Source organism: Lathamus discolor, chromosome 1 (genome assembly GCF_037157495.1).
Source record: "Lathamus discolor isolate bLatDis1 chromosome 1, bLatDis1.hap1, whole genome shotgun sequence".
NCBI classification, from domain to species: Eukaryota; Metazoa; Chordata; class Aves; order Psittaciformes; family Psittacidae; genus Lathamus; species Lathamus discolor.
Genome location: NC_088884.1, coordinates 117804112 through 117826902, shown reverse-complemented (window position 1 = coordinate 117826902; position 22791 = coordinate 117804112). Strand labels below are relative to the sequence as shown.

At 45.8% G+C, this 22791-nt stretch overlaps 2 protein-coding genes across 7 annotated transcripts; one reads left to right on the top strand and one right to left on the bottom strand.

Annotated features, from left to right (window-relative positions):
• The first annotated feature begins 793 nt into the window (after positions 1-793).
• LOC136020796 (probable E3 ubiquitin-protein ligase HERC4) lies at positions 794-20026 on the top strand. Of its 6 annotated transcripts, none has more exons than XR_010615490.1 (23): positions 794-911; positions 1728-1860; positions 2511-2587; positions 3128-3349; positions 4097-4188; positions 4796-4926; positions 5913-6058; positions 6174-6250; positions 6640-6734; positions 7926-7985; positions 8536-8638; positions 8795-8978; positions 9296-9474; positions 10954-11052; positions 11722-11826; positions 11909-12031; positions 14510-14650; positions 14733-14902; positions 15910-15976; positions 16180-16259; positions 17325-17508; positions 17679-17784; positions 17888-17977. XR_010615490.1 is itself a non-coding variant. In XM_065692306.1 (23 exons), exons 1-23 carry the CDS (start codon positions 842-844, stop codon positions 18812-18814), a joined length of 2850 nt encoding a protein of 949 aa, XP_065548378.1. In that variant the 5' UTR covers positions 795-841; the 3' UTR covers positions 18815-20026. The 6 variants fall into 6 exon arrangements, 2 of the variants coding, with proteins under 2 accessions (XP_065548378.1, XP_065548369.1); XM_065692306.1 differs by lacking the exon at positions 17679-17784 and adding an exon at positions 18600-20026 and having other exon boundaries at positions 795-911; positions 14736-14902; positions 17888-17987; XM_065692297.1 differs by lacking the exon at positions 17679-17784 and adding an exon at positions 18600-20026 and having other exon boundaries at positions 795-911; positions 17888-17987.
• Positions 13228-13878, bottom strand: PIGY (phosphatidylinositol glycan anchor biosynthesis class Y). The gene has a single exon (XM_065692360.1). It carries the CDS (start codon positions 13792-13794, stop codon positions 13564-13566), a length of 231 nt encoding a protein of 76 aa, XP_065548432.1. The 5' UTR covers positions 13795-13878; the 3' UTR covers positions 13228-13563.
• Positions 20027-22791: the final 2765 nt, after the last annotated feature.

The following is a 22791-nucleotide window of genomic DNA, read 5'->3' as shown; positions in this document are numbered from 1 at the left end:
GAGAGATTATGTGAGAATGGAAGCAGATGGATTTTAGATGCTGGTATCATAGAATAGTTAGGGTTGGAAAGGACCTCAAGATCATCCAGTTCCAACCCCCCTGCCATGGACAGGGACACCTCACACTAAACCATCCCACACAAGGCTTCATCCAACCTGGCCTTGAACACCGCCAGGGATGGAGCACTCACAACCTCCCTGGGCAACCGATTCCAGTGCCTCACCACCCTCACAGTAAAGAACTTCCTTGTACCTAACCTGAACTTTCTCTGTTTAAGTTTAAATCTATTACCCCTGGTCCTGTCACTACAGTCCCTAATGAACAGTCCCTCTCCAGCATCCTTGTAGACCCCTTTCAGGTACTGGAAGGCTGCTACGAGGTCTCCACGCAGCCTTCTCTCCTCCAGGCTGAACAGCCCCAATGTTCTCAGCCATGTATTTCTAATCCGGGCATTTCACCTGCTCTTGCCTTCGCCCAGCCGAAGCAGCAGCGCCGGGAGCAGCGGGGTGGGCTCCTGAGCTTGCAGAAGGCTATGAAGAGGGACACAGGCAGGTGAATAATGAAGTCAAACGGGTGCCTTTTCCGCCCGGAACACACCGGCACCCACCTGCCCGCTTTCGGCTTCCCCCTTTCCCCCATCTCCAGCCAGCAGAGGGGCGGGAGCCCCGCGGAGCGCGGTCGGCGTTTCCGAGCTCCGGACTTTGAGACGCCGGGGACGCGGGACCGCGCTCCTCCTCCCGCTGCCGCGCACCCGCCAGGTTTCGGTTCCGTTTCCCCGCCGGGGCGGGGCGATCCCGGCTTTGTACCGGCGCGGCCCCGGCGCTGCTCAGCGAGCGAGGGATGGCGGCGGGACGGCGGCGGCGGGGCAGGCGGCGGGGCCAGGCGAGCGGCCCCCCGCCGAGCACGGGAGGTACCGGCCGGCCGGAGCGGTGGGGAGGCGGTGGGGGCGGTGGGATGCCCCCGTCGGGAAGTGCCCGAAGGTGTCCGAGGGAGCTGCAGACGGGAGGCTGGGGAAAGGGCATGGGTTTCCCTCGCTGGTTGCACGTTGGGATGAAGCTGGGGAGGTGTGAGAAGGGTGAACTCTCTCCTGAGGCGTTCGGTATACTCAGGGGAGGAGGCTCTGATGATGACCACTCTTCACACTTGGGCGTCCTGGGTCTCAGAAACTTGTGCTGCCATAAGGCTACATGTGAGTGACTGAACAGAGCTGGCGCCCCAAGCTCAGGAAAGCGCTTGCAGCCCCTCAGCTGTAGACAGGAAGGGACTTCCTTCTGCTGTAAATGGTCAACGTGTGAGTTTTCCATCATTGCTTCCCCAGTGTCTTGTAAAACCTCTTGACTTTAAGACGTCCCATCCCAAGGCTGTGACAAACTTGGGTCAGTCAGATACCTCAGGAAGTGCTTTATGTCCCCAGCACACTCCTCAGCTGGGCAAAAGTAACAGTGCGTGCTTCTGTTAGCATTCTGCTGATCGTCTTGGGAGCTGGTGGCACTGCAGCCTAAGAGAGGGATAAATGTCTTTTAGTGATAGCCAGGAGAGCCCGCTGGCGTGAAACCAAGCAGCGGGCAGGACACTGAAACCCCAGGAGGTCTGAGGAAATAAGTCTCACTTTTTCCTGAGGAGCAGAAGCTCATGGTGAGAGCAGTAGCACACAGAGATCTTGGGGATGGTTGAAGTGCCTGCTGTCTTAGCGTGACCATCGTGCCTGCCTGTATTTGTTGTGCAGAGCACATGCAGATGCAGAGGATGGAGAAGGTGCAATGCTCAAACCATGACGCAACGCACAGGCTTGTTCTCTCCCATGATGGGAAGCTCTCTGAACACTGGGCTGCAGCTTCAGCTGGCTGCTCTAAGACAAGGTAAGAAGCTTTCAGAGGGTTGAGGTAGGGATGGTAACAGAAAATGTGCCTTGCTAATCCTAGAGGTAACATCCAAGAGACTGAGGCCTGTTGTAGAGAGGGAACAAGAACACAATCACATTCCTATTACCCCAGACTCTATCTTCCTTTTTAACCCAGCAAGAAGTGCACTGATTCTGAGTATAATACCAGGATTTGAGCTGCTTGGGATGCACAAGAGATAGGTTTATCTCATGTAGTAGGGATCGGTAGCACTTACCAGATTAATGCAGGTGGCTTGCAGACTACACATGGCTTGGAAAACTGTGGGTGAAGGACCCAAGCACACCCAAACCTTGTGACTTTCTGATTAAGCTGTGTGGGTAACCATCATCTAAAACAGGCATGGCAGCTTGCTGTGGGATTTTCTGTTAGCTTGCCCAGGGCTGAGGCCTATTGTCTTCCAGCTTCCCATGGTACAAACCACAATCAAATCAGTTAGCCTTGCTGCAGGAGGATAGCATAAGAGCAGAGTGAATCAACTTACAGGTGACCTCTATTTTTCCACGTAATTCATGCTAAATGTGCTAGCACTTGGTGAGCAGAGAATCTTCTTCTTTCGTCTCATGGCACAGCATCTATCTGTTTGTGTTTTTTCCTTTTTTTTATAGGCTGGTGAAAGAACTAGGAAACTACGATGTTGTTCAAATAGCATGTGGGGACCAGCACGCCATGGCTCTAAACAGAGGTAGTGTCTTTCAAGCACGCTTTTCTTCCAAACGGGAGTCACACTGCGGCAGACTTGCTCTCAGAAAGGAGTGTTTGAGCTACTCCAGTAGTTGGTGACACCACTACAGAGTAATGAGTAGTGGACAGGGGACACAAGATGCACTGGCTGCCAGTGCTGCCCTTTCCTCCCAGCACCCAAGAACCTGCAGTTCTGTCTCTCTCCAAGCAGATGTGAAGTGCAGATGTGGCCATCCCACTCTGCTGTCACCAGACCTGTTCATTCTTAAGTTGGAGCGCCTCTGTGGTTGGGAACTTCTTGCAAGTATGGTTTAGAGGTGGTAACATCCGGCCTTTATTCTTACTGTGCCGAGTCACGCCGGCAGCATGGACTGCCCCAAAGGGGTCAGAAGCAACACAGAGATTTGGCTACAGATGACGGTCTCACCTCAGAGCTAAGTCCCTAGAAACAGCACAGTTTTTCACGCTCCCACTCCCAAGGCGCAAAGACTAAAGGGAAGCAGGTGAGGCTGAGCTGGTTTCTTTTGTTGTGTGTGTGAAGGAGGAGAGCTTTTCACGTGGGGCCAGAACACCCATGGACAGCTTGGAGTGGGGAGCCAAGCCAAGCTCACCCCTCAGCCGCAGCTGGTGGAAAGACTAAAGGGCATCCCGCTCGCTCAGATTGCTGCTGGAGGAGCTCACAGCGCTGCCGTGTCACTCTCTGGAGCTGTGTACTCCTGGGGGAAGAATGATTTTGGGCAGCTGGGACTCGGAGACACACAAGGTAAGGAAAGAGAGTAGTCGGAAGGTGTTCTCCTGGTTAGTGAGGGGCTCCTCAGGGCTGTCAGGCCCCTTTGGAGAAGCATGAACAGCAAAGTCTTTTGACGAAAGTATATCTGGATTAGTTCTATATTTCCTGACCAGGAAAGGCAACCAGCGACAAGGGATTTAGGGGCTATGTTTCTACAAGAGAACTTCCAACTCAATCATTTTATGTGGCCAGCTGGATAGTGTGGGCTCTTACAACCATATGTCTCAGGTCTCTTTCCACTCCCATTCTCTCTCCAGGTAGTCCTGCATGAAATAAATTACTTGTTATCCCTCTTTGCCTTCTTTAATTCTCTGTAAACGCCTGGTGAGAGAAGAATGAAAATCACCCACTGTCTGCAAACCTAGAAGAGTTGCCCTACCCAGACAGAACTTGAAGTCAGAGGGAGCTGAATGAGTCCACACCCTTGAGGGTCAGATACTTCGAAGCCAAGAACCTTTTGGCAAGCAGATGTGAAAGCGCTGCATTTTGTTTCACATCGAAAGTAAATGAAAATACTATGAAAAAGGCAGAGCATTATGAGAAAGAGTGTGTTATAGTGGAGGGCAGAAAACAACCCAAACCCAAGTGGTAAATACATGAATTGCTGTAAGAGACCACTGAAGACCCCTAACCCCCCCCCCCCCCCATTTTCTAAATCTTTCTTTGTGCTGAGATTCCCCCCAGTACTCTTTCACTTTATCAGTGCTATCTTCTTTCCAGATAGGGACTGTCCATCGTATGTCAGAGCATTAGAGCACTGGAAAGCTGTATTTATCTCGTGTGGGGCAGATCATACTGCAGCCCTCTCCAAGGTGAGTCTGAAGTCAGCATCTGAGACCTCACCCTGCAAGAAAAGATACACTGCTAAAAGTCAGCACGGGGAAATTAGGATGGCATTTAGGAATTAGGATAGCAATGGCATTTAGCAATTAGGATAGCAGGCACTCGGACCTGCTTCCATCTGAGTCTGAAGACGATCCCCAGGGGATGCTTACTAAGCTATTGGGAAAACTGGCCTTTTCTCAGACTTCCCTTACCTGCATGCAAACATGGTGAATGGGAATCCCGGGGCAAAGAGGTGCAGTTCAACCGCAGTACTTTTTGAAAATACTTTCTTTCTGATAGCATACTGGGGACTTCAGAACATGTGCACAGTAGCTAATTCAGTAGGGCTTACTCATACGTGTAAAATTCTTCACCAATAGGAGGAAGCTATTCTCAGGAGTTAAAAATTGCCTTTCTCAGGAGCTAAATGATTTGGATATTGCAGTGTATGATTAGGCTTGATGCAAAGTGAACTCTACCATATGGCATACTGCGTCTTGTTTACACTCTTGGTGGTGACCATTTGGATGCCTTTAATAATGTAGTGATCCTGTTGTTTCTTCATCTTGTGTTGGTTGTTTCTTCATCTTCAAGGACGGGTTGGTGTGCACCTTTGGAGCAGGAGGGGCTGGCCAGCTCGGTCATAACGCCACTCGTAATGAACTCACGCCTCGTGTGGTGGCTGAGCTGTGGGGAGCAAGAGTTTCGCAGGTTGCCTGTGGAAGGTAGGAAAGTACCAATAATGTGCCTTCTGAGGTCAGGGTCTTAGAGGAATCACTGAAGGGAAGTAGGGAGGGAGGCACCAGAACGTTCAAATCCCTGTGTCCCGGTAGGTCAGCACTGTCAGAATACTGTCCATTTTTCAAGAGTAAGCCACCCTCCTGCCATCACCCCAGTGAAAGCAGAACCCTCAGCCCATGCCAAGCAAAGGGAGAGAGCTGCAAAAGCCACTAGAAGCTTTTGGTTTTTTTCTCTTTTAAGAAACAAAGGGTGTGCTGGGCTCCGAAAGGCAAAATCATAGAATCATAGAATGGTTAGGGTTGGAAAGGACCTCAAGATCATCCAGTTTCAACCCCCCTGCCATGGGCAGGGACACCTCTCACTAAACCATCCCACGCAAGGCTTCATCCAACCTGGCCTTGAACACCGCCAGTGATGGAGCACTCACAACCTCCCTGGACAACCCATTCCAGTGCCTCATCAACCTAACAGGAAAGAATTAAAGACTGTTAAAAGCCCGCATTGGGAAAGTCACTGAATTCCCATCCACTTTGACAAACTGGGGGTCCTTAGAAAGAACCGAAGAGTGGTGATAATTCTCCGATTTCATTCTGCCTTTCTGGAATTAGGCCAGGAAAGGTTTCCTGTCAGCTTCCTTGGGCTTTGTATCAGGCTCAGCATCATAGAAGGTGAGCTTTTAAAAACAGGAGGGCATGAAGCTAGCAACGCATAGCACTTTATTTTTGTGTCTGAAACCAGGGTAAATCGCAAACATTAGTGGATAGTATAGGAAATCTGAGTCTATATGTTTCTCTGTTGCTGAGTGTTTATGTAAGGAAGTGTCCTAAGACTTTAGTTAAAGAGATCCTATGCCTGGACGTTAGGACTTTGAAAGGCAAACCTCAGCTATCCACCCTGACTAGCAGAACATTTTGTTGTGACTAGCCCAGTGGTATTAGCTCATTATGACCATTTTTCTTTTCCTGAGCAGACAGCACACCCTGGTCTATGTCCCCTCCTTGGACAAAGTCTATTCATTTGGTTCTGGTGAAGGACAGCTGGAAGATGAGATAGAGCCTAACCAGTTGATACCACTTCCCATCAAGATACCAGTGAATACTGGAAAATCCTGCCAGGGTAATGATGATTACAGATGTGTACAATCTATACTAGTTTCAGTGCACCGAACTCTCTGATGATAATGACTCTCTCTTCAAAACTTCCTTAGAAAATCTATTTTATTCTTTCACAGAAAACAGCACATCACAAAAGGCGATTGAAATTACTGCAGGAGGAAACCAAAGTATTGTCCTTTACAAGGAGGACCAGGTATAGGCATCTTCGATCATGGTTTCTAACTTTACCATTGTTCATATTACTGTTGGAAACATTTGGATTTTCCATCCTGCTTTTAGCACTCCAAGTTCATATAGACATCTCATGCAGTTCTTTCCATGCTTACCCAGAAACCAACTTGTATTGCAATTATATATCTGTTATAGACATTCTATATTATATAATATCTATTATATTTTTATTATACATTGTATGTTATATGTTATATATTATGTTCTGTGTTGAATGTATCTCGTTCATGCTGGATGACCATTAATTCGTTCAAACTTAGGCTGAAATCTTCTTGTAATGATTGGCTTCAAAAAAAGAATCCCATCTGCTAGACCTGTAAACTTGTCAATATTTCCATGCATCTCCCACAGAATACCCATCTGGATGGAATTGCCACTCTGAAGGATACAGATGTGAATGAATGGATTTCTAATTCCAGTCCGCAACAGTGGGAGAGTATAAAACAGTAAGTCAGAAGCCTGGTGTTGGTTTTGTTTTGTGTTGTTTTTTCCCTAATATGTGATTTTCCCCTAAAAATTACTGTTCTTTGGAAACCGTTGTAGGAACTGCTGTTCAAGAATTTAGCTGAGACAAGATCTTGTAGCAGCATTTCTTATCTAGGTTTTACACAGGAAAATCAGATGTTGATAAGCAACAGCCCTTCAATAACCCTTCTGCAGGAACAGAGAGGACTTACTGCCTGGCTTCAGAAGCCTGTCCTCCTCTTGCAGGGAATGGTGAAGTTCATGAAGAAAACTGACAAGTTAAATCAGTGAAAGATTGGGTCTGCAGACCAAGGCCTTGTGCAAGAATTGTAACCCAGAGTACCCTAAATGGGATGTTTTGTGTGTGACAGCTTTTAAAATTAGTGATCCCTTCTTTAGTTGCCCATTTTCAAAAGCACTGAGTATGTACGATTGTGGGAAGCCTTATACTTATGGCTGACAATCATGATTACGTAGTCTTTCTTTCAGATCTTACATGGGAGGTTATTTTGTTTGGACAAGTCTGGCTACAGCTGCTGATGCTGGGCATTTAAAAATCCTGGATCTTTGGATCTAAACTGTTTCCCTGACCACTCCTAGTATGGTTTGGATCATATGGAAAGTGGTTGTTGAGAAGGAGAGAGAGAGGGTTCATTCCAGATCTCAGTGGAAGGGCCTGACAGCAAATCACTTGATGAAAGAGCTGCTTTAACAAGAATAGAACTAGGAATACAGGTAGTGGGTAAGTCTAACATCTCTTCAGATGCTGGACACCCTGCAAATGCATACCGTGATGGATTTTCCCCCACTGTGCTACAAAGATCCCCTTTGTGGAGGGGTTCCTCCCATGCCGCAGTGCCTTTTATTGTGTATAACAAACAAAACCAGGTAATGTCCCAATGTCAGGAAAAGATAGCCCCATCATAACACCCGCCAGCATGCAACACAGGCTGCCGTGGGGCCCTTGAGCAGGTTCCCTTACAAGGCCCAGGAGAGCAAAGGTGGCTTGCTGAAGATCACTCATATCTTCTGCAATACAGTCTAAGAAAAGCGGAGCTAGGAAAAGTCCTGTGTGGTCAGGTGCAGACACACTCGTACACACGTTTCTTGTTCTTTCAGAATCAAAAGCCGGAAGTTGAAGGGATTAACTTTGGTTTGTTTTCCACTCTCAGGAATATCAACGCGATCTTTTCATCTGAAGCTTGCATTAATGGAAGCTTCCTGGAGAAAAGGTAGTGTGCACTGACTTAGATGCAACAGAACATATTGGCTGCATGTAAACTAATCAGAAAGTGTTATTCTAGGCCTTGTATGTAGAGAAGATCAGTCGTATCTGAATTTGGAAGAAGCGAGTCTGTATTTATTCAAAGCCAAAGCTAAAATTAAGGGGTTTATCCTCCCAGTTCTATTGAAATCTGCTACAGAAGCTAACATTCCAGCAGATTATCCTATCTTGACAATTTTTGAGATGATGATAATACCTTTAGGCAATTTTACAGTTCCCAAAGGATCCATAAAAGCTTGTTCTCTCATTCAAGTGCAAGTCATTTTGGGGTGAAATACAGGAAGCCTACCATTAACAGTGTGCAGCCACACAAGACAGGATATTAATCAGGTCACACCAGAGCAAGAATATCTTCTTAGAACAGATGAAATTACACCCAATGGATTTGGGACTGAACTGTCGAAGTATTCTCTGATGGTAGGATGCTTCATTATTCAGTCAGCAACAGAAACCAGCTTCTCACATCATTTGGTGTTCTCTTCTTATCTTTGTGATAGAGACAAACATTTCAAAACTTCCAAAGGAGTCTCAGGTGTAGACATGTCACGAGTGCAATGTTTTTACGAGAAGATCAGCAAGAAGCCAAACATCTTCCAGGAGGTAAGGATTTGGGATAAGGATTCTCACTATGCAGAGCTCTGCATTTGTGCATGAAACTTGGGAATTTCATGCCAAACTAATTCATAAATGATTTTGGCAAAACATAACCGCATTTTTAACGCTTCTCTCTTTTGTTGTTGTTTTTTTCCTCTGAAGGTGAAAAAGGAGATTGAGAAGTTACTGCCGTCATTGTCTTCCTCTCCCGTCTCACCTGAAAATTTCAGAGTCTACTTGATCTTGCCTTTCCTTCTGCAGGGACAGGACGACAGCTCTTACCGTTCTCTCAATCTTTTAGCACAAGCCATCACAAAGCTCCAGTCAAAGGACCTGCAAACTCTTGGTAGGAGTTTACGATGATAGGACTGAACGATTTGAATGCCTGGTCATTTTTGGATGAGCAGCAAGAGTCAGTATCGCTAATTTGTTCCAGAGTTCAGCCTGAAAGAAATGCTCTTGGTAGAAACAGAAACATGCAACAAGACACATGAAAAAACCCCCAAACCCTCAGTCTGAGCCTTGCTAATTTTTGTAGTGCAAAATTCAGCACTTTTTTTGGTTTAGGTCATTTGATAAACAGAGAAAATGCGGCTTCATCCAGAAATTGCAGTTATTTGCATTTACCTGTTACAGATACTTCACTAGCAGTTTTCTTTACAGAATGCCTGTGGTCAAGTCTAGAAACATCGTTTTTAAAGGAGCTGGTCATTCTATATCAGAGGGTTTCCCAGAAAAACCTGTCTTGGCTTATGATAGAACTCATGCATGTCCAAAGAGACCCCTTCACTCTGCACCCACATGAAACAGCGACTCTGCAAATACTGCAGATTCTTTACCAGGTAAGAAAGTGTTTGGATCCTGATTAGATGAGTATCAGTGCAAGTCAGAATGTTTTAATCCTTTTTACTTGTTGAATTTTCTGTGTTTCCTTCTTACAAGGGAAGATGGGGCCTTCTCATCTGACACTGCTTCAGGAATCTCTTTGGCTCTAGAGCAGCATAGCTTTGAAGGAATTGTGCTCTTGAGTTGTGTCTGGCTGACCCTCTGCGGAAATTAAGAGCCTGAAGTATGCTCAAGTGGTGGGGGTGTGTGTGTGCTTCCTGTGGTGTGAGAAGTGCATGCATTGGTGTGTGTACAGAGCTATGGATGTGGTGTCCATTACGTAGCATGCCCATTCTCCTCTCTGCTGCTGAGATCCCTCACCCCAGTAACTGCTGACAGCATTTAAAAGGCAGCCCACCTGCTTGGCACATCGTGGCTGCCACAGCAACACTGTGTGATGCTTTAAAAGCCTGTTACTTAAGAGATTTTCTGGGACAGCAGAATTAGATCATCTTTAGCTGCATTTGAACAATGGGAAGAAAGGGGGCAGCAACTGTATTCTTATGGACAAACACCCTTTCTCCTGCTGAGGTGTTCAAAGTTTAGGAAAGTCAAGAGCTCAGGCAGGCACTTCATAGAATCGTAGAGTATCAGGTTGGAAGGGACCTCAAGGATCACCTAGTCTAGGTCATGTTTTTCCAAGAAAGGTTGGACCAGCTGTCCCAGCACCCTGTCCAGCTGAATCTTAAAAGTGCCCAGTGTTGGGGAATCCACCACTTCCCTGGGGAGATTATTCCAGTGGTTGATTGTTCTCATTGTGAAGATTTTCATCATGTCCAGTCGTAATCTCCCCAGCAGTAACTTGTGCCCATTACCCCTCATCTTCTCCATGACACTCCCTGTAAAAAGGGAGTCTCCATCTTCTTTGCAGCCACCCTTTACTGGCACGTGGTGATTAGGATGAATCAGAGAGAGTCGTTAAATTTTGTTCAGAATTGAATATCCTTTTGGCTGAGAATGCAGATTTGGGCCTCAAAATTTAGGCTCTTGAACCTGTATTTATACAGATAAATAAACACCAAGTGCTGCAGGCCTACTTCTCTGTAAGTGGTTGCATCCTTTGGAACTTCACATGTTCACTGTCCGCCACCAAACTGTGTCTTTGCCAGACAACAAGTCTGAACGTGAATAGGGAACTTCAGATTGTCCTGCAACATGAAAGATACTCAGAGTGAAACATACCTTTCTGGTGGAGCCCTGTTAAGGGATCTTAGTTGTAAATGAAAATGCTTTCCTGCTAGTTTATACATGACTTTCTGAGACGACTCACTGTTGAGCACTGTGCTTCTTGTAGCACTTCTGTCCTTCCACTTCTGCGCAGGGTCTCAGAGCTCTGTTTGCAGAAAAAGCCCTGTTACTCCTCAGTCCTGTCCTGCCACACAGACACATCACTCAATCTGCTGATGCCCCTCTTCCTATTGTGTGTGTCAATGCAGGTGAACTCCAGAACTGGCTTCAGAGTACAAGAAAACAACTTCTATGTGCCTCAGGTGAAATTGATTATCATAGTGTATTGGTCCTTTAATATGAAAAAAGTAAGTATAAAATCTTGCCAGCAGCACAAACCACTTTTTTCTGTTTTGTTTAAATTAGTTGCTGTATCACAGGAAGCAGCAAGAAACGGAAACGTGGATAGTAGGGGCTTCCGTAGGCAAAAAATGCACTTTTCTGGCAACTTGGCTGAAATTTGCAGGGCACACTGCCTCATTCTTTCATAAGCTTTCATTTGCTAATTACCAACTTCATACCAATTAACCAGAGGAGAGGAGGAGGTTTGAGAAACAGTACAAAATCAAAAGCCACAGGACATTACTTGAAGTCACTGCCTTATCACACTGGAGGTGTAACACTCCATGAACATGGGTATCCAGGACACTTTTACTGCCTATTTTGGTTTCGCTGAATTATGGAAGATGCTATTTAAATCACTCTGTTTCATTCCTGGGACACTGTAACACAAACGTCTGCCTGCACAGACCGTTTAGTTGTTCCCGTCAGGGTTTCCCACTCACAGAAGCACTTAGAAGCTGCGTTCAGAAAGTGTGTCTCTGTTGGTGTAGGTTTTGTGTACACAACTAGGGCATGTTTCAGACACAGGAGCTGGCCAGAGTACAGGCTGGCAGTTCAGTCTGCACATGTACCCTGAACTCTGATTTTGCAAGAGAAGATCGACATATCCTTTCCTTTCTTCCTTTTCATTTCAGATGGCCCTATGGAAGCTGACTCAATATCCATGTGTCTTTGACATGCAAGACAAGATTGATATTCATTTAACAGAACGCAACGCTCTGTCCAGCATCTTTACAGAGGTAAGTACTGGCGGTTTTTTTATAACTTAGAAGAAATACACACATTGATACACTGCTAACAGACTGTTACTTCAATCTTCAGAAACGCATAATAGAAAACGGCAATGAAAAGTGGGTTTTTCCAGTCAGAAGACAATGCCTTCTGCAAGACATATGGACCCATTTAAATAACGCACCAACCCAGCAATTCAGGAAGATCTTAGAGGTAAGAGACCAAATTGTATGGTTTGTTAGCTGCAGTGTTCTTTGGTTTTCAGTGTTACTGAAGTATTGGTAGAAGGATTTTAGTAGTTGCTGAGCATACAAAACTACTCATCACATTATTATAGAAACATGTTCCACAGGGGACATAAAGCTGGAGGACAGTATCATACATACTTATTCCAGGTAGCCATCAAGTGTTGTTGGTGTGGGTTAAATACAAGTGGCAGTGCTATTTACCAGGAGGTTACTTTGAGGTAATAGGATTGCTCATGAAACTGGCAATTGTCGAAGTCTGTTACTTTAAAGGCCAGTTTGCTGTATGTGAAAAGCCTGGTGGCTGGGGAGTCAGCCTTAGAGGCCAGCAAACCACCCAACCACAGAAACCATTTCTCTCATGGAGATGCTGTCCGAAGGGAAAGGAAGGAGAGTGCCAGCCAGAGAGATGAAAAGCTGAGTATAATGCTACTGTTCTCCATGTAGCTTTAGTTTGCGATTTCCATGCAAACCCAAAGGTTCTGGCAGCTGTGTTTTCTGCAGGCATCGCAATGCTAGCCCTGGGGTGGGAAGAGAGCACCTGCCCCAGGGCAAAGCTCCGCACAGAGACCATGTGAGTGACAGTCAGTCATTAGCACAAGGGCAATCAGTCTGGCACACCTTTGCAGCAGAAACTGCTAACCTCACTGCCCTGTTACCCACTTCTGGTTCTTTCCAAGTGAGCCTTCTTGCCAACCAGAACTATCAGAGCTTTTCCTTCCTGTACACTTAAAGAGAAGATGCACAATGGCTCCTACAGCTTCTTTTCCTTCCCCCTTCATCACTGTATCAGCTGTAGGAGGCATTTATTTACAGAGGCAACAAGGCTTGTGCCCTGTGCTGCCCTCTAGGCCCAGAGTTTCTCTCCACCGATAGTACAAGGTGAACCAACGAAGTGCTGCACTTAGCCTTTGAATACACCTCTTGTGGGCACTGCCTTTCACGCTGTGCACCACAGCATCATTTGGCCAGAAGTGGCTTTACCAATTTGACTGCATTATTAGTATCCTACCAAGAGATACTTGTTAATCTTGATAATTTTGTTATTAAACATCAGCCCAATTTATGTTCTTCTGAGAGTGAGACAAATGCATTTCGATACACGCATCAGTTCAAAACCAAACCAACGCTTTTAATTTAGAGAGAGAAGATTCATACTGCTGCTTGTTATCACTGTTTAATATTTATTTCAGTCAGGGTACAGTTCTTCCTTTTAAAAAACATCACTACATAGAAGACTTTCATTAGTGCCACCACAAATACATAACACTTCATGGGATACACTAGAAGTAATTAGTGCTTCTTGTTACTCTTTATCTGCCTTAGCAGTAATTAAATACTAGGCTGCTGCAGAGGTCTTCATAGTTCCAGAGAGTACTAGGAAAATGATGACAGTCACTAGTTTCAAAAGGAGACTCTCTCAAACCAACTGCAATACCAGATGAGATTAAATAAACTATGCCACTTTACGGAAGCCCAGGAGTTAGCAAATGCATTGCACTAGTTGTGCCTAAAAAGCTTAATCCCCATCCAGGTCCACAGGTGGAAGAACACATAAACTGGTATTGTAATAGGAAGGAGGAGGCTGTAGAAACATAAGCTGTTTGTGCTGGTGCAGCCCTGTGGGAAGGTCTCATCCACGCTGGCTGAGTAAAACAAGCCGGCTAGGGACAGCAGGGGCACAAGCACGGTGAGCGTGGGCAGGGAGGGGAGCATGCCTCCTCCGGCCATCAGCACCACTTCACTGCGGTCGGTGGCTGGGGGGGTCCTCAGCCCTGCTTCAAGTCCTCAGCTGGGGGCTTCTTCTGAATCATCCTGGCAGCCTCTGGGATCATGTTGGGGATGCCATCGATGATGGGGTACGCAATGCCCAGCTCCTCGTTAATGAGCTCGTTGGTAGCTTCTTCGTACCTGGCCAGGCAAGTCGGGGGGAAGCAAGAGAACAGCTGGAGTGAGTAACCTGGGTGTACCCTCTGGCAGCCCCTCTCACTCGACTTGGGGCAGCAGCAGGCCTGGGGCAGGCAGCGAGAGCGCGACCGAGCTTTCTCTTCCCATTTTCTTTCCTTTTCCCCTTCCCATTCGCCTTCCCTTTCCCTTTTCCTTTCCCATTCCTTTTCCCTTCCCCTCACCTCAGCGGCCGCTTGGAGAGCGGGCACACCAGGAAGCCCAACAGCGACGGCTCCAGCGGCTGCGGCCGCCCTGAGCCCCGGCCCTTGCCCGGATCCCGCTGCTGCCCGTGCCCGCCGCTCGCAGCGCGCCCGCCCGCTGCCGCCCACCGCCGCACCACAGCCGCGCCGCGCCCGCCGCAGCGCAGCATGGCCGCTCCCCGAGCCGCGCCGCTTCCGGTGCGCCGGCCGCCGGCCCGGCTGCGCTGGGTGCGCGCACACGGGTTCCGTGGAGCGGCGGGCCGTTGTCCCCGGCGCGATGGGTGTCTCGGTGCTCGCAGGTGTCGTTCCTCGACGAGGAGGGCGTGGACGAAGGCGGGCCGTGCCAGGAGCTCTTCAGCGTGGCCGTCAGGACTCTCTGCCAGCCCGTCACCGCGGCCTTCCGCCGCGTCCCCTCTGGCTTCATGTGGTTCCCCAGCCAGGTGAGGGGCCGGCCTGGGGGGTGCGGGGAGCCTGCTCCTGGGACGGGGCAGGCACGGCTTTCTTTGTGTGCTTGTGTTTAAGCAGGCGCCGGGCTGTGAGGACGTGTTCTTCCGGATCGGGACGCTGTGCGGGATGGCCCTGTATAACGGGTGCATTGCGCCCTTCGCCTTCCCCCGGGCTCTCTACAAAAAGCTGCTGGGCCTGGCACCCACCCTGGAGGACCTGGAGGAGCTGCTGCCAGATGTGGGCCGGTACGGGCCGGGGCGGCCCCAGCGCTTGCGGGGTGCTGAGGCCCAGGCGGGTCTCCTGGCTTGGGTGTGTGCACGGAGATGCCGAGGGCCGTGGTCAGGGAGCCCGTGGTAGCTACATTTGACGTTGCCACAGGTTTCCAAGGCGCTCCTTGTCCTGGGCATGGATGTCGCTGTCAAACAGAGGCTGTCGTTGCCAAAATAAAAAGCCATGCTTAGGAGGGGTCAGATTTCTGCTCCATGTGAACGTGTAATTCAGACCACTTTGAGCTGTAGTTTCAGCTTGGAAGAACTAAGCACCCCATTGCTAATGCTGGATTTTTCTCTGACTTGCTAATTATAATTTCCCACAATGTTGCTGTGCACAAGCACAGTATTACTGTCTGCTGCAGCTGTGCCACATCTGAGGACCTGCATGCACAGTTGCCATGTGCTGAGAAAGGAGATCTCAGCTACAGCAGGGAGAGGTGCTGCTGCCACCAGCATAAAGCTCTAGCCCCTGAAGTCTAGCTTCCTGAAGAAGTGCTGTCAGCAGCTGACAAGATGAGGACCCCATCCCACGAGCCAGTGACTGTATTGAGGTGAAAAAATGTCCTCAGTGGACTGAAACATCAAGTGGCCTATAGTACTCTGGGAGGTGATGCAGCCCAGAACAGTTCTCTCAGATCATCCCGCTGGTCCTCAATTCCTCACTAGGTGATATCTGGAATAGCAAGGCTGTGGTCCAAGCCCACTTCCCACTGAACTTTGTTTAAAGTTACCTTCACAGGGCATGAGGACAGACTTGCTTGGCATCCTTTGCAGTGAAGGCATTTGCCCTTAGCTCCTGGCAGTAGCGGGACATGAGTATAGATCAGTTTAGGGCCATATATGAAGGTTCTGTGTGAGTATAGGTGTTCTGTATGTGTCTACGTTTAAATACTACTTGTCAAAGGATGGTTTTCAGTGGAATTTTAAAGTGCATTGAATGCTCACGTATCTTCTCTTTTTTCCCCTCTGTTTTTTGAAAGGAGTCTTCAAGGAATTTTGCATGAAGAATGTGATCATGTCCTTGAAAGCCTGGACATGAACTTCACGGTAAGACATTATTGTACCATTCAGACCTACCATGCATGTACTTGGGCATGACAGCATCCACTGCAAATGACACAACTTGTCTGTAAACTCCAACTAGCAAGGATGCTGTGTCAGGCCCTGCAGAAAGAAAGAATGATAGCTATAGCACGTATGTGTCTGTCATACATAGATATAGCATCTAGTGTTTTTGTTTATTTGTGTAGGTAATGGAAGAAGGAGGTTCCATGGGTGTTGTTGAACTTAAAAATAATGGTGCCAACATCCCTGTCACTAGGGATAACAGGTTGGTTTCATTTTTCTTTATCCTGTTGTCTTGTTATGATTGTGTAAAATACCATATCTATACCCATCCCCATATACTCTTAGAAAATACTGAATGTCAGCATTGTGCCATTGATATTGGTCCAGTAGGTTGTATGCTTTTGGTTCTTACTGTATGGACTGCATATGTGCCAGACATTGGCAGTTTGTGCAAGTAGATTGGACAAGAAGGGGATCCTTGGACATCCTGGCATCTGTACTGATAAAGGTGCCAGTCCTTATCAGGGAAACTCCTATCAAATGTATAAAATATCCCTGAACTGCATTTTTTTCAGGGAAAAGCGGACAGCTTGTCTGTGAAATCCAGCTAAATACACCTCTGTAAGGTGTTTTTTTTTTTTAATGAGCAAAATGTTTCTTGCTTAGTTATATATATGGGAAGTGTCTTGTATAACAGAAAAGAAGCAACTTGTCAATAAGGTATTGTGTCAGTATGAACCTCAGCACAGGGGACAGAGAGAAATTCTGTGGCCTGGGTTGTGCACATGATCTGGGGACCCATCTGAGGGGTGCATGAAAGGTCTGTTATGAAGCTTGAAGTATAGTGTTTACACTGATTTTACATGTGAATTTACATTGATTTTACATGTGCAAAGTCACTAAACAAATCCCCATCACAGAGAGAAGAGTGAAACTGTACTGCTTAGCAGATGTGCAAATATCTGTTTTGATTTCAGGGTAATTCTTGGCCATTTACTGGGAGTTTTGCTGAATTTACACCAATTAGGTCTGCTAGATTCCATCGCAATAGTGAAGTGTCTGGTAGGATTTCACTGGAGTGTTCACTTGAAGTACAAAGAGTATGATCAAAATGAATCCATGGTGGCCAGCAATCTTTTATTTGTGATGATCCTCCCAGCCTATTCAGTGAATAAATAATTGGCAGTGATGAGTGCTGTCAGTAAAGACTGTCTTTTCAGTAGAGCAGGTCATACAGAATAAAGGAATAAGGAACAAAGTACCATGTAACTTTCCTTTTAAAACCTCACCTATTGCATTGCTTGTTTCATTCAAAATATCTTTGCAGGAAAGAATTTGTTGACTTGTATGTGAATTATGTGTTAAATGAATCGATATGGAAACCATTTGAGGACTTCATGCGAGGGTTTTTAAGAGGCTGCCCAGGTAGAAAGTGGAAGATGTTTCTCCCTGCAGAGCTCCAGACTGTTCTCCAGGGACATACAGAATGTGACTGGCATCTGCTGGAAAAGGTACTGGATACAAGCACAGTATACTTGTGCTGTATCTGCTGAGCATAAACTCCTTCTGACCTGCTCTTTCATTGAGCGCATAGGCCATGAACACAAAAACAGAAGCGCAAGGGACTTTCTCTGTATTTGATTTTTGTTGTTGTTTTGAGTCTGGTTTTAATGTAAATCAGGTACAAGAATAAAGGAGACTAAAAATCAAGCTGAAGCTCAAGGATTGCCATATGAATCTTTGAAAAACAAATGAACAAGGAGATTCCAGAGGTTAAGAGGACTTGAGTATGTGCAAACAGTTATAAAATTTATTGGGTAAACTGTTGTTGCTTTAAATAAAAATGGAGATGGGATTAATGGGCTTGTTTTATTTTTATCTCTTTGACAGAGCGTGATATACAGATGGTATAAAAGCTTAGATAAAACCATCAGGAATTTTTGGATTGTGTTTCACAAACTCCCAGAAGAAAAAAAGAAAATGTTTCTTGGTAATATATCAGGCATTTTAAACTTTTCCTAGCCTTTTTCTCTCCCCCATGATACACATTTTAGATGCTCACCCATGAAGACTACTATAGTTCCCTATGGCTTTTTGACATTTTCCCCACCCCCTGCCACATTTCCTAGTGAAAGCCACAAAAAAGTGACAAAAAGAATTGCACAGGTGCAGCTGTGACCCTCCTCACAACCCCTGAGGCTTGCCTGAGTGCATCTGACCACTTTGAACCTTGCAATTCCTTTATCCCTTACTTTCATGGTTATCAGCTGTTGGTCAGAGGCCTCAGCTTGTGTGAGCAGCCTGTGTTGATTTAAGCAGTTTAGCTTTCTCAAAGGACTGCAGAAGCTAGCTCATCCTTTTTAAATGTAGAAGGTCAAGTCTAGCATGGCTTTTCTCATGCACAAAATCTATGTAAGTAGAAGAGGGTTTGTAATTATTATTAGCAAGAGGTACAAATTCAGCAAAGCAGATAATTAGCTTATGGAAATAGCTGTATTTTAACATTAATTTTCCCCTATGACTTTCATCCTATGATAGCATTGTCTTGCTGGGGGTTGTTCTGTTTTTAATTTGCTAACTTGTTTTTGTTTTTCCCCTTCAGTTTTTTTGTCAGGATCTGATCGAATCCCTGCATATGGACTGGAACATTTTAACTTTCGTATTGTAGATCCTCAAGTAGAAAATCCAGATGAGCTCCATCTTGGTGCCAATACTTGCCACCACATTTTGTTCCTCCCCAGATACAGCAATAAAAAAATACTCAAGAAGAAGTTGCTGTATGCCATAGAACATAACGAAAGTTTTGGTGTGCCCTAACTCTTGGTCAGTTGTGCTTTAAAGCAAAAATAAGAAAACAAGTCTTTGTTACTGTTGTGGTTTAAGTGCAGTCAGTAACTCAGACCCATGCAGCCCGCTTGCTCACTCCCCCACTTCTGTAACTAAAAACATCGGTGTTATCAGCACTGTTCCAAGGCCGAAAGTCAAAAACACAGCACTGCACCAGCTACTAAGGAGAAAAAATGACTGCTACTGCTGAACCCAGGACAGTATCTCTTGTCATATTTTTCTCTTAATAATCCCAATTTACTGGTTTCTACCCTGTCTTTACTGCACTTGAGTGCATGTATTCACTGAGATTTTGTATCGATTACAAAAATGAGCTTAGACCAGATACTTGATTATTAGATTATAAAGTTAGGAAAGAAGAATCCTAGTTAACATGCTTCCAGGAACCAAGCTGATAACCACTTATATTTACATATACATGCATCCTGTTTGCACTGTGCTGGTCTTCTTTCATTGGTAAACTTAGAGCAGCAGGGATTCTGTGGTTTATACATTACCAAACATACAGCCAGTACATGCTAAGCAGTTGTCATTGCAAGAGGAAGCTAGGCTAAAGTTTTAATCTGTATTAGTGAAGGATTCTCTTGGGGAGCAAATAATGCTGGGAAGAGGTGTTCCTGTAAACTGTGAATTGAAGGAGCAGCACCTGGATATGGCGTTTGACTTGTTTGGAAGAAGTTCTTACTATGAGGATTTATCATTCCTAGACTTTGTCAAAAGCTGTATTTGTAAAGCATTAATGGACTTGTTATTTAGTGTGATAGCACTGTGATATTTGTCATGTTTCTTTATATCTTCTAAGGAGATGTTTGTTAATTAAAATTTTAGGCTTGCAGAACAGCTTTGTCTACAGAACCCTGTGGACATGAGGCTTGTAGGGCTGCTGGAAGCTCCTTGTTAAAACAATGCATAGCACTGGCAGGGGGTTGGAACTAGATAGTCTTAAGGTCCTTTCCAGCCCTAGCCATTCTAAGATTCTGTGACATTGACAATGTCAGGCAGGATGCAAAGGCAGGAGGTATATTTTTCTGTGTATTCTTATATGTGTAAATACGTATTCAGAGAACGGTGGCAATCATTTTTCAGTAGTCTTCTCTTGCCTTTGGTGTGTTAAACATTTTGGTGGACATATATATGAAGACTTTTGCTGTGTGAATTAAATTATGATTGATTGAATTTCCACACCTGTAGTTGTGTTCTTTAGTTATCAGCTGCTTATGCATGACAGTGTATCTGTTTTCTGTTTTCATTGATACGAAGAAGCCATTCACAAGAGGAGTCAAAGGCTAATGCAAGTATATTTCAAATGGATGCATTGCATAGGCTGAACAAGTCAAGCTCTTCCACATTTGGTGCAGAATATGCTTTAGGTTAATGTAAAAATGGAAAGTGAGAAAAAGATAGCAATTTTAATCTCCTCTTCTGTCTTGTCTTTGTTTGCATATCACATGCAGATGCTCTTGGACCACGGAGGCTGCCTCTTTGAAATGCCAGTAGATGATATAAACTTTTTTTGGAAGTAACTGTTAGGATAGTGTTTCCAGCTCAATTAAAAGGGCATTGTTACATATTAAGAAAAAGAAAGCTTCTTTTTAGGTTACAGTGTAGTGAAGCACTCAACCTCAAGCACTGGGAAAGTGGGTAGCATGGCAGTGGTGATGATAGAGAAGGGAACTAGTGCCTTGGAGGATGCCAGCTGCCAGCCAAGGCAAGTGAGGGGTTGTGGCCCATGCAGAGCTAACCCTTGTCCCCCTTGCCAGCCTATGGTAGACAGGACACCCCAGGGATGTTTGAATCCTCTAGGAAAAGCACCACCCTGCTGTAGGAGTATTTCTGTGGGAAGAAGGAACTGGCAGAGGCCCAACCTGTTCTCCCTGTTGAGCTGCTGGGTCTCCATCCAACACTTGGCTGGTGCCATACCATCACAGCTTTCTCTAATGGCAGCTTAGCTTCACCAGCCTGCTCCTGGTTTCCTTTTTTGTGTTCTTCTAAGCCTCTCTTAGGGCTTAGAAATCCAGAGTGATCTTCTGTGCTGTGCAAGTTCACAGAAGATGTATTCTGTTTGTATTTCAACCCATTAGAGATTAAGTGATAATAGGTTTATTTAGAGCATGGAGGAATTTCCTTCTCATCAGGTATGATGCAACATCACATGGGAGATTAAAGCCCAGTGTAACTTTCAAGGCTATTTTTAATTTGCCCTCAAATAGGCCCTGCTTTTATTTCAAAGTATATTGAACCTGCTGCAGGAATGTTTTTTTAGACCGCTCGTCTGATCTGATCATCACCTGTAGAGAAGTGCAAGAGCCTGACAGAGCAGCTGATGTGACCAGGATGGATCTGGGGTGACCATGGTGAAAAGCTTTGACAGCAAGCAGGACTGACAAGGCATAAAGCATTGCTACCTCCGCACAGCCCAGTTAGAAGGTCCATGGGAGCAGAGGGCTACCAGCAGCACCTGGTGAAGGACTCTGGAGGAAAACACCTGCCAGAAGAAGAGTCACAGGGCAGGTGGAAGCTGCCACCCTGTCTTCCTTTGTGGAGATGACTCTGGTGAGTAGTAACTTGTATTATCACAACATTCAGAAGAGCTCACCACATGCTTGCCCATGTGGTTCTTGACACTGGACTGCTGTTCAACTGGTTGAGGGGAGAAGAGAGGTGCTTTGGAAATCAGGATGACCTGCAGATTTTGGCATCTTGGGATATATTGAGACTTGGTTTCTGGGTGACCTAACTCACCAAGGAAATGGTGAGATACATGTCCTTCTGGAGACAGTCCAGCCTCACCATGGGCCTGCCTAGGGCAACCCTTAGCCAGTGGGGAGATGTGGACTCCAGCCTGATGGTACCTGACTGGCTCCAGGTGAGGAAGACTCATGGTGTGATGAAATGAAGAAATCTTCAGTGATAGAGGCCTCCAAAATGAAGACATTCCTCAGTGGTAGAGGCCTCCAGAGGGAGCTGTGCGCAGCAGCGTGCAGGGACACAGAATAGCTTCATTTTGGTGTCTTCATTTAAAAATTCCATTTATGAAGGAGCAGCCTTGAAGTTCTTCTCGAAGCTGAAATGTAGCCAGTTAAAAATTGGTTTAAGCAAGAGACTCCTTGCTCCCTCATCTGCTTTCCCCTCCATGCTTTTTTTTTGTGTGTGTACCTTCCCATCCTTGATTACTCAATCACAAACAAACAGAGGAAACCAGCCTCTGTTTGTTGACTATTTTACAAAGGTCTCCAGATGACGAAATAAACAAACCAAGCCAAAAAACAAACAAAGGAAGTATTTTTTCCTCTGCACTTTTAGCTATTCTTGAAGCTGCTTGTAACAGTGGTTAGGTAAATGCTATTATGCCACACCTATTATTAGCGTAATTTTACACTACAGAGTAGTTCTTTTTATGCTAAACAAGCACAATCCATGCAAATGCAGGTGAATTACTTGATACGTGACACATTGCACGCTGAGTACACAAGCCCTGCCAACTGCCAGAGGTGCAGCGTAAGGGAGATGAGTACTCTGGGTGCTGGACTTGCTTTAGGGACCTCTTCCCTCCCCTGAGCCCTTGCAAACATCTGTGTCTGGTTTGCTCAAATACTGGCTGGGTTGGTTCCAATGCTGGCTGGCGTTTCGATGGTCTGAGTGGGATCCAGCTTGCGCATTGCTCTTGCAGTGTCTTTTTCTATGGATGGCATTAAAATCAGAAAATGAGTACTTGGGAGCTATATAATTACTTGCTCATTGGCTTCACCCCCCCCCCCCGCCCCCCTTTCTCCGAACAGAGGTTTATACTTTAACCACAAATATTTTCCTAAGGTTGAAACTTTGTATAAGATGTACCAGTTCCTATGCAAACAAGCCTGCCAGGTGCCCACAGGCCATGTAAAAAGCAAGATGAAAAAAACAGAGGGTAAACTGTTACTAGTATTAGTAAGTGATATTTCTTGCTT